Here is a 15,549-nt window from a genome sequence, read left to right as displayed (position 1 = left end):
AGTGAGACACACAGTCACACACACAATGACAGTGAGACAGACACACACAATGACACAGTGAGAAAGACACACAGTCACACACACAATGACAAAGTGAGACAGACACACACAAAGACACAGTGAGATAGACACACACACAATACCACAGTGAGACACAGTCACACACACAATGACACAGTGAGAAAGACACACAGTCACACACACAATGACAAAGTGAGACAGGCACACACACAATAACACAGTGAGACAGACACACACAATCACACACACACAATGACAGTGAGACAGACACACACAATCACACAGTGAGATAGACACACAGTCACACACACACAATGACAAAGTGAGACAGACACACACACAATGACACAGTGAGACAGACACACAGTCACACACACACACACAAATAAACAGTGAGACAGACACACACACAGTCACACACAAACAATGACACAGTGAGACAGACACACACAGTCACACATACACAATGACACAGTGAGACAGACACACACACAACACAGTGAGACAGACACACACAGTCACACACACAATGACACAGTGAGACAGACACACACAATGACACAGTGAGATAAACACACACACAATACCACAGTGAGACACAGTCACACACACAGTGACAGTGAGACAGACACACACAATGACACAGTGAGATAGACACACAGTCACACACACAATGACAAAGTGAGACAGACACACACAATCACACACACACACACACACACACAATGACATATTGAGACAGACACACAGTCACACAATAATACACGCCAATTGAGACAGACACAAACAGTCAAACAGTGACACATACACAATGACACAGTGAGACACACACAGTCACATGTAGACAATGACACAGTGAGACAGACACACACAGTCACACACACAATGACACAGTGAGACAGACACACACAGTCTCTCTCTCTCACACACACACACACAATGACACAGTGAGACAGACACACACACACAATGACACAGTGAGACAGACACACACAGTCGCACACACAATGACACAGTGAGACAGACACACACAGTTACACACACACAATGACACAGTGAGACAGACACAGTCACACACAACCAATGACACAGTGAGACAGACACACAGTCGCACACACAATGACATAGTGAGACAGACACACACAGTCTCATACACACACACACTGACACAGTGAGACAGACAGACACAGTCACACAAACCAATGACACAGTGAGACAGACACACACAGTCACACACAACCAATGACACAGTGAGACAGACACACACAGTCACACAAACAATGACACAATGAGACAGAATCACAGTCACACATACACAATGACACAGTGAGACAGACACACACAGTCACAGAAACAATGAAACAATGAGACAGAAACACAGTCACACACACAATGACACAGTAAGACAGACACACACAGTCACATATACACAATGACACAGTGAGACAGACACACACACAGTCGCACACAACCAATGACACAGTGAGACAGACACACACAGTCACACACACAATGACATAATGAGACAGACACACACAGTCACACACACACAATGACACAGTGAGACAGACACACACAGTCACACAATGACACAGTGAGACAGACACACACAGTCTCACACACACACACACACACACAATGACACAGTGAGACAGACACACACAGTCGCACACACAATGACACAGTGAGACAGACACACACAGTTACACACACACAATGACACAGTGAGACAGACACAGTCACACACAACCAATGACACAGTGAGACAGACACACAGTCGCACACACAATGACATAGTGAGACAGACACACACAGTCTCATACACACACACACTGACACAGTGAGACAGACAGACACAGTCACACAAACCAATGACACAGTGAGACAGACACACACAGTCACACACAACCAATGACACAGTGAGACAGACACACACAGTCACACAAACAATGACACAATGAGACAGAATCACAGTCACACATACACAATGACACAGTGAGACAGACACACACAGTCACAAAAACAATGAAACAATGAGACAGAAACACAGTCACACACACAATGACACAGTAAGACAGACACACACAGTCACATATACACAATGACACAGTGAGACAGACACACACACAGTCGCACACAACCAATGACACAGTGAGACAGACACACACAGTCACACACACAATGACATAATGAGACAGACACACACAGTCACACACACACAATGACACAGTGAGACAGACACACACAGTCACACAATGACACAGTGAGACAGACACACACAGTCTCACACACACACACACACACACACACACACAATGACACAGTGAGACAGACACACAGTCACACACAACCAATGACACAGCGAGACAGACACACACAGTCACACACAATGACACAGTGAGACAGACACACAGTCACACACACAATGACACAATGAGACAGACACACACAGTCACACACACACAACGACACAGTGAGATAGACACACACAGTCACACACACAATGTCACAATGAGACAGTCACACACACACAATGACACAGTGAGACAGACACACACAGTCATACACACACAAAATGATGCAGTGAGACAGACACACACAGTCACACACACAATGACACAGTGAGACAGACACACAGTCTCACACACACACACACACACACACACTGACACAGTGAGACAGACACACACAGTCACACACAACCAATGACACAGTGAGACAGACACACACAGTCACACACACAATGACACAATGAGACAGAAACACAATCACACATACACAATGTCACAGTGAGACAGACACACACAGTCACACACACAATGACACAGTGAGATAGACACACACAGTCACACACACAATGACACAGTGAGACAGACACACACAGTGACACACACACAATGACATAGTGAGACAGACACACACAGTGACACACACACAATGACACAGTGAGACAGACACACACAGTGACACACACACAATGACACAGTGAGACAGACACACACAGTGACACACACACAATGACATAGTGAGACAGACACACACTGTCTCAATTGGCGTGTATTATTGTGTGACTGACACATACAGTCACACAGTGACACACACACGATGACACAGTGAGACAGACACACACAGTCACATATACACAATGACACAGTGAGACAGACACACACAACCAATGACACAGTGAGACAAACACACAGTCACACACACAATGACACAATGAGACAGAAACACAGTCACACATACACAATGACACAGTGAGACAGACACACACAGTCACACACACACACAATGACACAGTGAGATAGACACACACAGTCACACACACACAATGACACAGTGAGATAGACACACACAGTCACACACACAATGACACAGTGAGACAGACACACACAGTGACACACACACAATGACATAGTGAGACAGACACACACTGTCTTAATTGGCGTGTATTATTGTGTGACTGACAAATACAGTCACACAGTGACACACACACACAATGACACAGTGAGACAGACACACAGTCACACACACACACACACACAATGACACAGTGAGACAGACACATACAGTCACACACACAATGACACAGTGAGACAGACACACACAATGACACAGTGAGACAGACACACACAGTCACACACACAATGACACAGTGAGACAGACACAAAAAGTCACACACACACACAATGACACAGTGAGACAGACACACAGTCTCACACACATACACAATGACACAGTGAGACAGACACACACAGTCACACACACACAATGACACAGTGAGATAGACACACAGTTACACACACACACACACACAATGACACAGTGAGATAGAAACACACACAGTCGCACACACAATGACACAGTGAGACAGACACACAGTCACACAAGCAATGACACAGTAAGACACGCACAGTCATACACACCAATTGAGACAGACACATACAGTCACAAAGTGGACACATTGAGACAGACACACAGTCACATACAGTGAGACAGACACACACAGTTACACACACACAAAGACACAGTGAGACAGACACACGCAGTGACACACACAAGGACACAGTGAGGCACACACACACAGTGACACACACACACACAAGGACACACACAGTCACACATACACAATGACACAGTGAAACAGACACTCAGTCACACACAGTCACACACACAATGACACAGTGAGACAGACACACAGTCACATACACAATGACACAGTGAGACAGACACACAGTCACACACACACAATGACACAATGAGACAGACATACACAGTCACACATACACAATGACACAGTGAGACAGACACACACACAGTCACATACACGCAGTGATAGTCACACGCATAATAACACAGTGAGACAGACACACACAGTCAAACACACAATGACACAGTGAGACAGACACAAACACAATGACACAGTGAGACAGACACACACAGTCACACACACAATGACACAGTGAGACAGACACACACAGTCACACAGTCATACACACCAATTGAGACAGACACACACAGTGACACACACACAAGGACACAGTGAGACAGACACACACAATGACACAGTGAGTGAGACAGACACACACAGTGACACACACCCAAGGACACAGTGAGACAGACACACACAGTAGGACACAGTGAGACAGACACACACAGTAGGACACAGTGAGACACACACACCGTGACACACACACAAGGACACAGTGAGACAGACACACACAGTGACACTCACAATGACACAGTGAGACAGACACACACAGTCACACATACACACAGTGATAGTCACACACACAATGACACAGTGATGCAGAGAGCCACAAAATGTGACAAAGAAGGTCTCACACACATACGCAGACAAATACACACATCTACATACCCACATGCACACAAATGAACACACAGATACACACACAGATACACACAAATGCACACACAGATACACACATGCACATACACATACAAATGCACAAAAAATACACACACAAATACCCACACAGATGCACACACTAATACACACACACACACAAATACACACATACAAATATAGACACACATGCACACAAATACACACACACAGAAACACACACACGCATACAAATACACACACAGATATACACACACACACAAATACACACACATACATACAAATACAGACACACATACACACACACACACACACAAATATACACACAGAAACACACACACACACATACAAGCACACAAATACAAACACACATACAAATACACACACAGATATACACACACACACACACAAATACACACACAGAAACACACACACACAGAAACACGCACATACAAGCACACAAATACAAACACACATACAAATACACACACAGATATACACACACACACACACACACAAATACACACACATACATACAAATACACACACACACACACAAATACACACACAGAAACACACACACACACATACAAACACAAGCACACACATACAAATACACACACAGATATACACACACAGATATACACACACACACACAAATACACACACAGAAACACACACACATACAAGCATACAAATACACACACAGATATACAAACACACACACAAATACACATACATACAAATACAGACACACACACACACATACAAATACACACACATACACAGACAGAAACATATACACATATATACACACACAGAAACACACACACATACAAGCACACAAATACAAACACACATACAAATACACACACATACACACAAATACACAGACAGAAACATACACACGCACACATATATACACACACAGAAACACACACACATACAAATACACACAAATATACACACACACACACATATATACACACACAGAAACACACACACATACAAATACACACACACACATTTATACACACACAGAAACACACACACATACAAACACACACACACACACATACAAGCACACAAATACAAACACACATACAAATACACACACAGAAAAACACACTCATATGAATACACACACATACACACAAATACACAGACAGAAACATACACACACACACACACATATATACACACACAGAAACACACACACATACAAATACACACAAATATACATACACACACACATGCAAAAGTTTCCACTCTTTCTCTCACAAACCCTTCTGCTTATGTTACTTTCAGGTCATTTTTGAGGTCATCTTTCATGTTAGTTCTATGGCAGATTTGGGAAATACTCTCACTTCACACGTCAACATCACCAGGTAAAAATACGCCGGTAGCCTGATACCACAGGGTATGATTCCCTCAGAGGGATAAGAAAATTGCAAGATCTTCGGGAATTTCTTTAGCTATATCACTTCTAGGTTGGCTTCTATTTATGTGTTTGATATGTTAAATACTGCTCTTGGTATATAAGGACCAGTACATTATTTAAGTACCTTCTGTAATGAACCAAGGGCTACAGAGAAACCACCTTTCTACAGGGAGAAGGTCCGGGCAGTGTCGCGGTTTGACCGGCTGAGGCACATGCCATGATGCTGACTTCTATAAGTGTAATTCTTGTTTTACACCAAAGTGTTGTCTGATTATTGGGGCATTTTTCTGAGTATTGGTGGTTCCAGTATCTGAAGCAGAACAGGCAGACATACCTGTGACGGATACCCCGGATACCCCAACTGGGTAGCTCCGCCAAATGGGTCCTGCTTCCTCCCTGCCGACTGCAGCTATGTAGCTGGGTAGTGACCACAGCCTGTAGCCACCCTGATGCCCGACAGCACCAGTACTCAGTGTCCCACCCTGTGGCAGACTCCAGCTACCCCACTCCACTCCCAGGGGATGGCTCTGCAGCTGGGGAGAGAGACCGACATCCATCTCTCCCTGCAAGGGGTTCTCTGTAAGGGGAGGGAGGACAACTTCCTCCTCTCCCTGGTTTCCTGGAGCTGTTACAGGTGCTGGGCAGAGGCCAGCGGCTCTCTGCCCTGTTGCCAGCGCTTCTGCTGGGGTGGCTCCCTTGTCCAAGTCTGTAAGCTCGGGGCCAGGCTGCTGATTTGTATCTAGCAGCTCGTTGTCTCTTATGCTCTGTTGCCACTCATCTGAGGCCAACCTCCATGATTCCCAGAGGGCTGCACCACAGCTCCATGCAGACTCCGTGGCATGCTGCAGAACTCGGTCTAGCAGCCTCTTGTATGCCTTTTCCAGTTCCCATTCTTGGACAATAAGCGATACCATATCGGATACCAGCCAGGGTACCCCTGAGAGATCCAACAGCTGCTCTCGGGAGAGGCCAATGTTCGTTACTCTCAGTTTCGCCCCGCTCCCAAATTCTGGGTCTTCTGTCAACTTTTCCAATAGTAACCCAGGGCCACCAAAGCCCTCTGTGGGGGAGCAATCCTCCAGCCATGGCTGTGCTTGCATAGCGAGCCATCGGAGGTCCCGATAGCCGTCCTCCACCCACATCTCTGCCCAAACCAGTCGATCTAGTTCCGATAGCCATTCCTCCATTGGCTGCTCTCCCAGGAAAAGCACTCGCAAGTCCAACCAGACCCAGTACCTCTCATCATCTGTGGGGAGGACCTTTCCATTACAATCCTTTTCTTGTTGAAGCCTCTCCCTCCATAGTTGCCGGTGGACAATGCTCCTGCAGCTCAGCTGGTCCAGTTCAGAACCAGGACCGTCCAGCTGGGTCAGTGCCTCCTGTACTCTCCTTAGGTACTCGGCTTCCATAGTTACCAGCTACTGTGGCCCTTCTCTGTCAGCAGGAATCATGTGGAAGAAGCAGATCCCACCGCTGCCAACCAATATGACGAATACCCCGGATACCCCGACTGGGTAGCTCCGCCAAACGGGTCCTGCTTCCTCCTTGCTGACTGCAGCTATGTAGTTGGCTAGTGACCACAGTCTGTAGCCACCCTGATGCCCAACAGCACCAGTACTCAGTGTCCCACCCTGTGGCAGACTCCAGCTACCCCGACTGGGTAGCTCTGCCAGAGGGTCCTTCCTTTGCCTGGAACAGGCTGCTATGTAGTGATTTTAGCTGATTTTAGCTGGAGCTCACCCAAATAACTAGACAGACTAGCATTCATGTGAAATAAGAACTGCTTTATTGCACAGAAAACACAGCTTTTATACATTTCCAACAAATGGGGGTAGTTACTACACAAATAGAAACAAATATTATACAATGAGACAAACATCAGACAATGGTTAGTTAAACAAGATTCTAATCACATCCTGACTTACAAAAGGACAATGGATGACTCACACAATAACAGAAAGACACTTCACACCTAGACTAGATAACAACAGGGGTGAGGTTGAAGGGGGGTGGGGGGTAGCCTTGGCTGTCTGGTATTTGTGACAATACCCAGACTGGGTACCGTAGAGGTCCATCACATTGGTGGCAACAGTGGGATTTCCTTCCTTGTTACTGGAGTATCCAAACCACCAATGGGATCTACATTGGATGAGAGTCGCTACAACAAACTAAAGCAAACTACCCTAAAAGACCTGCTTGAAGCACAAGGACAGTCCACCAGCGGGAAAACAAAGGCTGCCCTGATAGCGGAACTCATGGAGAGCGACAGAGACCAAGCGCAGCTTCTGGAGCCAGTGGTGAGGAATGCTGAGTTGACCGACCTCCAGAAGGACATTCAGTGGTGGTTAGCTCTGTATGGCACCACACCCCCTCCGGAGGTGATCATCCAAATCATCACAGACGCAACCCACTTACGGATGCTAGAAGTCCAATGGGTCAAAGGGAATCTGAACCCCATAGACAGAGGGCATAAGAAGAAGTTACCCTACGTGGCATTCCGTTCTTTCCTGGATGTTCAGGAGAAAATCGTCTGGTACTTGCAGGTCTTTGAGACACAATGCGACCTGCAGGGAATTGATGTGGGAGATTGGGTGACCATCCTCCTCAGCAAGCTGTCTGGTAGACCTCTAATCACTTTTTAGACCATCCTTGCGGAGGATCAAAAAGAATATGACCAGGTCAAGGAGAGATTTCTGGCCCGGTATGACATTACCCCAGAGTCCCATAGGCTCAAGTTCAGTGGACTCCAGAAGTGGGAGGGACAACCCTACACCAAATTGGCACATCAAATGTCTTGATCTGTAAATGCCTGGTTCACTGGGTGTCAAGCCACTACCTTGGCCAACTAATTCTGTTGGAGCAGTTTTATGAACAGACACCTCCGGAGGTTTGGGACTGGGTTAGAGACTGCAAGCCACTAACAGTGGATCAGGCAGTGGTCTTAGTGGACCAGTATGTTTATGCAGGAAGAACGCATCATCCAGAGGCCTGTCCCCCTCCGAGGCCAATCAGTCCAACAGTCAACCATTCCTTGCCTTCAACAGCTCGTCCATCAGTACCCACCAAAACCTTTTGCACAGCTCCCATTCCTCTGCTCAAGAAGACAGGCCCTAGGTGTTTTGGCTGCAACCAAGTGGGGCACCAACGGAATAATTGCCCCAGAGGTTCCCAACACCATCAGGGCCCCCCAGAGCAGCGGCCCACTGTGTGGACAACCGGAGAAACGGCCCTGTAGTTCAAGGGGGTGAAGAAGAATTTGGAATTGACCCTGTTCAAGGAGCATCACCCACCCAGGGATTACGAGACAGCGGGGCCGCCATCACCCTGGTACAGCCCCACTTGATCACAACCATGGAACACACTGGCTGGGCAATCACAGTCCAGGTAGCCGTGCTCATACCTACAGCCAACATTTACTTAGATTGGGGAGCCGACGCCCGGGATGTGGAGGTCGGAGTAATGCGGGAGTTGCCAACGGATGTATTGCTCGGTAACAACTTGGGCCACCTCTCCTCATTATTCCAGGGGGATGGTGTACCAGTGCTGTGACCACTCAACAGCAGGCAATGTGGGCTGGGTCAGGACTCGATGATGGGACCCAGGTAAGGGCAGATTCTGCTTATACTGACTTGACACTGTCACCATTGCCTTGGACTTCGACCGCCCAATTTGCCCTAGACACCCTGACTGACCCTTCCTTGGCCAGTTACAGAGAGGTAGCTGGGACTGACCCTGGAGGTTTGGAGGGTGAGAGGATAGAGTGGGAGAAGGGGTTACTATACCGGATTACTGACAGTCAGGGCACCCATCCTGTGCCCAAGCGACAGCTGGTGGTGCCGCAGAACTATCGGCATACCTGCTTATTGTCAGGCATGTTATTCCCCTAGCCGGTCACTTTGGGGTGACCAAAACCCATCACCGCCTTACCCAGCTGTTCTTTTGGCCCGGGATCACAGGGGACATTCAACACTACTGCTGGACGTGTGATACTTGTCAGAGGGTGGGCAAGAGGGGTGACCGGTCCAAAGATTCCCTATACCCCCTACTGATCATCTCTGAGCCCTTTAGTCAGATTGCCGTAGACCTGATTGGACCACTACCCTGCCCCAGTCCCTCTGGTAAGAGATATATCTTTACGGTGGTAGATTATGCCACCCAGTACCCAGAGGCAATCCCCCTGACAAACATCCATGCAGAGACAGTGGCGAAGGCCCTGATTCGGATATTTGCCAGGGTTGGTTTCCCTCGGGACATACTCTTGGACCAGGGGACTCAGTTTACCGCTGAACTGACCCAGCAACTCTGGAAGCTATGTGGAATAAGGCCCCTGAATAGCTTCCCTTACCACCCCCAGACCAACGGACTGTGTGGAAGGTTAAATGGAACCCTGAAGCAACTACTCCAGATGTTCACAACCTCTCATAGGGATTGGGAGAAGTTCCTGCCTCACCTCCTGTTTGCATACCGGGAGGTGCCACAGGAATCCACTGGGTTCTCCCCTATGACGTGAGTCACCAAGATCTGAGGGCCTGTTATGGAACATTCTTTGGGCTGGAGGTGCATGGGGTTAAGGATACCCAGAGACTGCATGGAAATGTGGAATTTTATATGCTGGACACCCCATGTACTTTCATAACTCTGTCTTATGTCCATGTCACCCTGTATCCATAAATACAGGATAAGTACAGGGTGTGAGTGCCCCTTGTGGGAGCAATTGTGACTCTATAAACCAAGTGGGCATAAAGGACTTAATAGTTAATAAGAGCTGTTTTTATATTTTGTAATAAGATGTCTTTTATTTACGTTTCTGATCTGATTGTGTCTCAGGAGTCTGTCTGGGTAAACTGATTGTGTTCCTGTGTGATTATGTTAACTAGACTGCCCAACATCAGATTGTCTGAGTAAACTTTCTTCCCCAGTTAATTAACTTTATATGTTAATCTGTTTTACCTGTGAATAGACAATTGTTAGAGGTTTGATGTATTGTTCATATGTTTGTTTTACTGTTTAACCAATTCCCTATGTAACCTGAAGCTCTGTAAATCTGGAATGCCAGGGTGTATAAATCTGTGTGCTGCTTTCAAATAAAGTGTTCATTTTTGTGTTCAGAAAACTGAGTGTTGCCTCAGATCTGTCCATAACTTTAGACTGCAGTCAAAGAGGGGGTACCAGGAGCTATTGCTCTGGATAAAAGGATGAGTTATTGTATGGGAAAAGGGTGAGGGGGCCCTTAGACTTACTTGGACCCCATTGGGAAGAAGGAGAGGGGGATAAGGAGACCTCTATTGTAGGGTACGTTTTAGCCTTAAGGGACCGACTGAAAGAGCTCCTGGACACGGTCCGAGAGAACCTTCAGTACGCGCAGGGAAGGCAGAAGGGGTGGTACAATCGTACCGCTCGGAACTGTATCCTGGCTGTGGGACAGACTGTTATTGCCCTAAACCCAACCAAAGCGGACAAGTTACAGGCCACCTGGTAAGAACCTTACAAGGTGGTGATACAGATTTGTGACACCACCTACCTGGTAGCTAAATGTTCAGATGAGTCCAGCGGACCTTTCATGTGAATATGCTCAAAGCGTACCAGGGGAGGTCAGAAGAGGTAGCCACCATATGTGCTCCAGCCAGAGAAGACTTAGAGAGCCTTCACCTTCTGGAACTTCCCAAGCGGGCTAGGGATGGTGTAGGCTTTGACAAGCAGCTAGGGACCTTACAGAAGGAGTAGGTCAGGAGGGCCCTTAGCCAGTGTCAGGAAATGTTCTCTACATCTCCTGGGTACACTACCATGGCAGTGCACTGGGTGGAGACCCCAGGACAACTGCCTCTATGGCAGGTGGCCTACTGGGTACCCAAGGCAGTTAGGGAAGGGATGAGGAAGAAGATCAGGGAGATGCTTGATCTAGGAGTCATTGAGCTGTCCAATAGCCCCTGGGCATCCACAGTAGTGTTGGTCCTGAAGCGGGATGGTACGACCCTCTTTTGCTTTGATTATAGGAGACTTAATGATGCACCACGACTGATGCTTACCTTATGCCCCGAGTGGATAAACTACTAGACTGCAGCGTTCTTGGAAAAATTTTGACCACCCTTGACTTATGCAAAGGGTATGGCAGATTTCACTAGACATGGAAACGATTCCGAAGTCAGCGTTTATCACCCCATTCGGCCTGTACCAGTTTACGGTCATGCTGTTTGAGAATAAAAAAAACAATCCGGCGACGTTCCAGCGGATGGTAGATCAGCTCCTCGATGGCCTCCAGCACTATGCCTGCGCATATTTGGATGACATTGTGATCTACAGTGATACATGGGAAGAGCATCTGCTTCACCTAGGTACCGCATTGGGCCACATTAGGGCTTCTGGACTAATGCTGAAGCCAGAGAAGTGCAGCATAGGGATGTCTCAGGTTCAATACCTTGGACATTGGGTGGACTGCGGGCGACAGCCACCCAAACCTGCAAAGGTTGCGGCAGTTGCCTAGTGCCCCACCCCTTGGACAAAAACTCAGGTCTTGGCTTTTCTAGGGATGCAAGGTATTACCGTAGGTATGTCTCTGACTACAGCACGATTTCCAAACCCCTTTCTGATCTGACAAAGAAAAACCTCCCCAAACAGGGCCTGTGGTCCCTAGAGTGCAAGGCTACTTTTCAACGACTCAAGAGCTCTTTAACATCTGCACCCATTCTAGCTGCTCCTGACCCAAACAAACGTTTTTGTATCCACACAGATGCCTCTACTTTCAGGTTGGGAGCAGTACTGAACCAAGTGGGGACAGATGGCAGTGAGCACCCGGTGGCCTACATCAGCCGCACACTGTTACCCAGGGAGGTGGGGTATGCCGCCATAGAGACATACCCAAGCTGACCCGTGTGGGTCGAGCCGGGTCTGCCTGTGTGGGTCGAGCCGGGTTTTCCGGACTATGGAACTGGGGGGAGTATTGTGATGAACCAAGGGCTACAGTGATACCACCTTTCTACTGGGAGAAGGTTTGGGGCAGTTTCACAGTTCGAGTGGCTAAGGTACAAGCCCTAAAGCAGACTCCCTGGGACTATTTTCGGACAGGCTAAGTACACATGTCAGTTACGGGACCCCAACACCATTTTCACTTGTAAACCGCATGTTTTCCACCAACAATGGAATTATCAGGAGCGCTGGGGGGCAGGGGTTTTGTTGAGACTCATGTCTTTCAGGGCAGGGATCTGTATCACACGTAACCGGATCCCTGGAACTAGTTTCAGTTACCTCTAGACCCCACCCAGATTACTCATTTCTTATCAATAGAACCTGCCCCAGACTCTTAGGCACCACTAATCCCACTAATCATTACGTGCCCAGAGTCAGAATCACTGTTATCTGTGTCAATAGCCTTCCCATCTTTCCCCTGTTTGATCTGATTACCTTCCCATTGTTCCCCTGTTTGATCTGATTACCTTCCCATTGTTCCCCTGTTTGATCTGATTACCTTCCCATTGTTCCCCTGTTTGATCTGATTACCTTTCCATTGGTCCCCTGTTGATATGATTACCCAGTTGAAGGGGGATTGTCTCTTAAAAAGAGTATAACATTTCTGTAAACCTGAAAATAAAGCGTTATTCTTGTTATACTCCAAAATCAGTCTTGTCTGATTATTGGGGCATTTTTCTGAGTATTGGTGGCTCCAGTATCTGTGAAGCTGAACAGGCGGACATACCCAGACTGGGTACCATAGAGGTCCGTCACACCCTTCCTTTAACTTTCATCATTATGTCATATCTATAAGTGTGCTCACTCTTACACACCTTAACAACCACGTATTATTACCTCTCTGGTGCTAACTGATTGGTTAGAGAATGTGATGATATCATTATGTCATATATATGTGTGATATTGGTCTGTAATTTGCAATGCAGTCTAATAAAGGTTTCTTTAGGAGTGGTTTTACCACAGCTTTTTTTAGAGGATCTGGGAAGTCTCTAGTTTTTAGTGAACACTAAAAATGCACTATTTTTGTGACGACTGGGGTGAGTGTTTCAATGCATCCAGATATGAGTTAAGTTGGAGCAGGGTCTAAGTTACACATAGTAGGGTGTAAATTTTGTATGGTGCTTTTAACTTCTTTTATATCCACATTTGTAAAAGTGGACCATAAACTGGAGCAATCTGGCATTCCATTGTAGAGGTTCTGGTGTGTAACTAATTGACCTGCTGTGATAGCAGCTCGGATTGAGGAAATCTTGTCTCTGAAGAAAGTCACAAATGTTTCACATTTATCCTGAGAAATGTTGATGGGGCTGAGCAAGCATGCTAATTGCATAGCCTTTCTACTGTGCGAAACAGTTGTCTGGGTCTATTGTGGGAGAGTGCAATTTCACGTGATAAGAATAAAGATTTTTTTATGTGTTATCTTGAATTGATATTTATTTAGATGTTTGGTAAGAGTGGCTTTATCCTCTGGGTCATGTGTCTTGTGCCATTTCCTCTCGAGTTTATGGCCTGATCTCTTCATCTCTCTGATGGTGTTATCAAACCACGGTGCATTGTTGTGGGTTTTTACAGTTCGTATGTGTGTTGGTGCAATGCTTTCTAAGGTGTCTCTAATGGTTTTGTTGTAGAGTCGAACTAGGGAGCTGGGGTCTTCACAGGTGCCCATTAGTTCACTTAGATCCATATGTGATGCTACATCCAATGGCGTCACCCCTTTTAACGAGCGGTGTTTGATCAGGTGCTGAGGCTGGTGTCTGGTTGATTTTGATATAATGGAGAAGTGAATAGAGTGGTGGTCTGACCAGTAACTGGATTTCCAGTTACTGGTGACATTTATAGTCCAGACTTGAACACTAGATCAAGTGTATGACCTTTTCTGTGGGTGGAAGTGGCGACGATTAGTGTGAAGCCAAGTGAACTGATCAAGCTGAGGAGATCCTGCCCAAGCAGGGATAGGGTGTTGTCAATCCAAGTGTTGAAATCTCCCAATATAAGCCATCTGGGGTGTTCAAGGATTAAGCCAGTCAACAGGTCTGGGAGTTCATGAAGAAATTTCTTCCCATCTCCTGGGGTTCTGTATATTAACAGTATTCAGAGTCCTCTATCTATTGAGAGGCTGGCAGCTACGCATTCAAAAGATTGTGTTTTGTGGACTGATATTGGTCTGGGATTAAAGGAAGACTTTGCACAGATCATAACTCTGCCTCCTTTGCGATCTTGTCTCGGGCGGTGGAACACCATATAATTGCCTGGGATA

At 46.6% G+C, this 15,549-nt stretch overlaps 1 protein-coding gene across 1 annotated transcript in view; it reads left to right on the top strand.

The window, feature by feature from the left end:
- Window positions 1-15,549, top strand: part of LOC128642148 (integrin alpha-M) — a 592,220-nt gene that overhangs the window by 352,138 nt on the left and 224,533 nt on the right. The window contains exon 22 of the mRNA XM_053694828.1: window positions 6,197-6,276. Coding sequence (XP_053550803.1) covers window positions 6,197-6,276 — 80 coding nt within the window. The remainder of the gene's footprint in view (window positions 1-6,196; window positions 6,277-15,549) is intronic.

Source organism: Bombina bombina, chromosome 11 (genome assembly GCF_027579735.1).
Source record: "Bombina bombina isolate aBomBom1 chromosome 11, aBomBom1.pri, whole genome shotgun sequence".
Lineage (NCBI taxonomy): Eukaryota > Metazoa > Chordata > Amphibia > Anura > Bombinatoridae > Bombina > Bombina bombina.
Note: the sequence above shows the minus strand (reverse complement) of the source record. Positions and strands in the feature narration are given on the sequence as shown.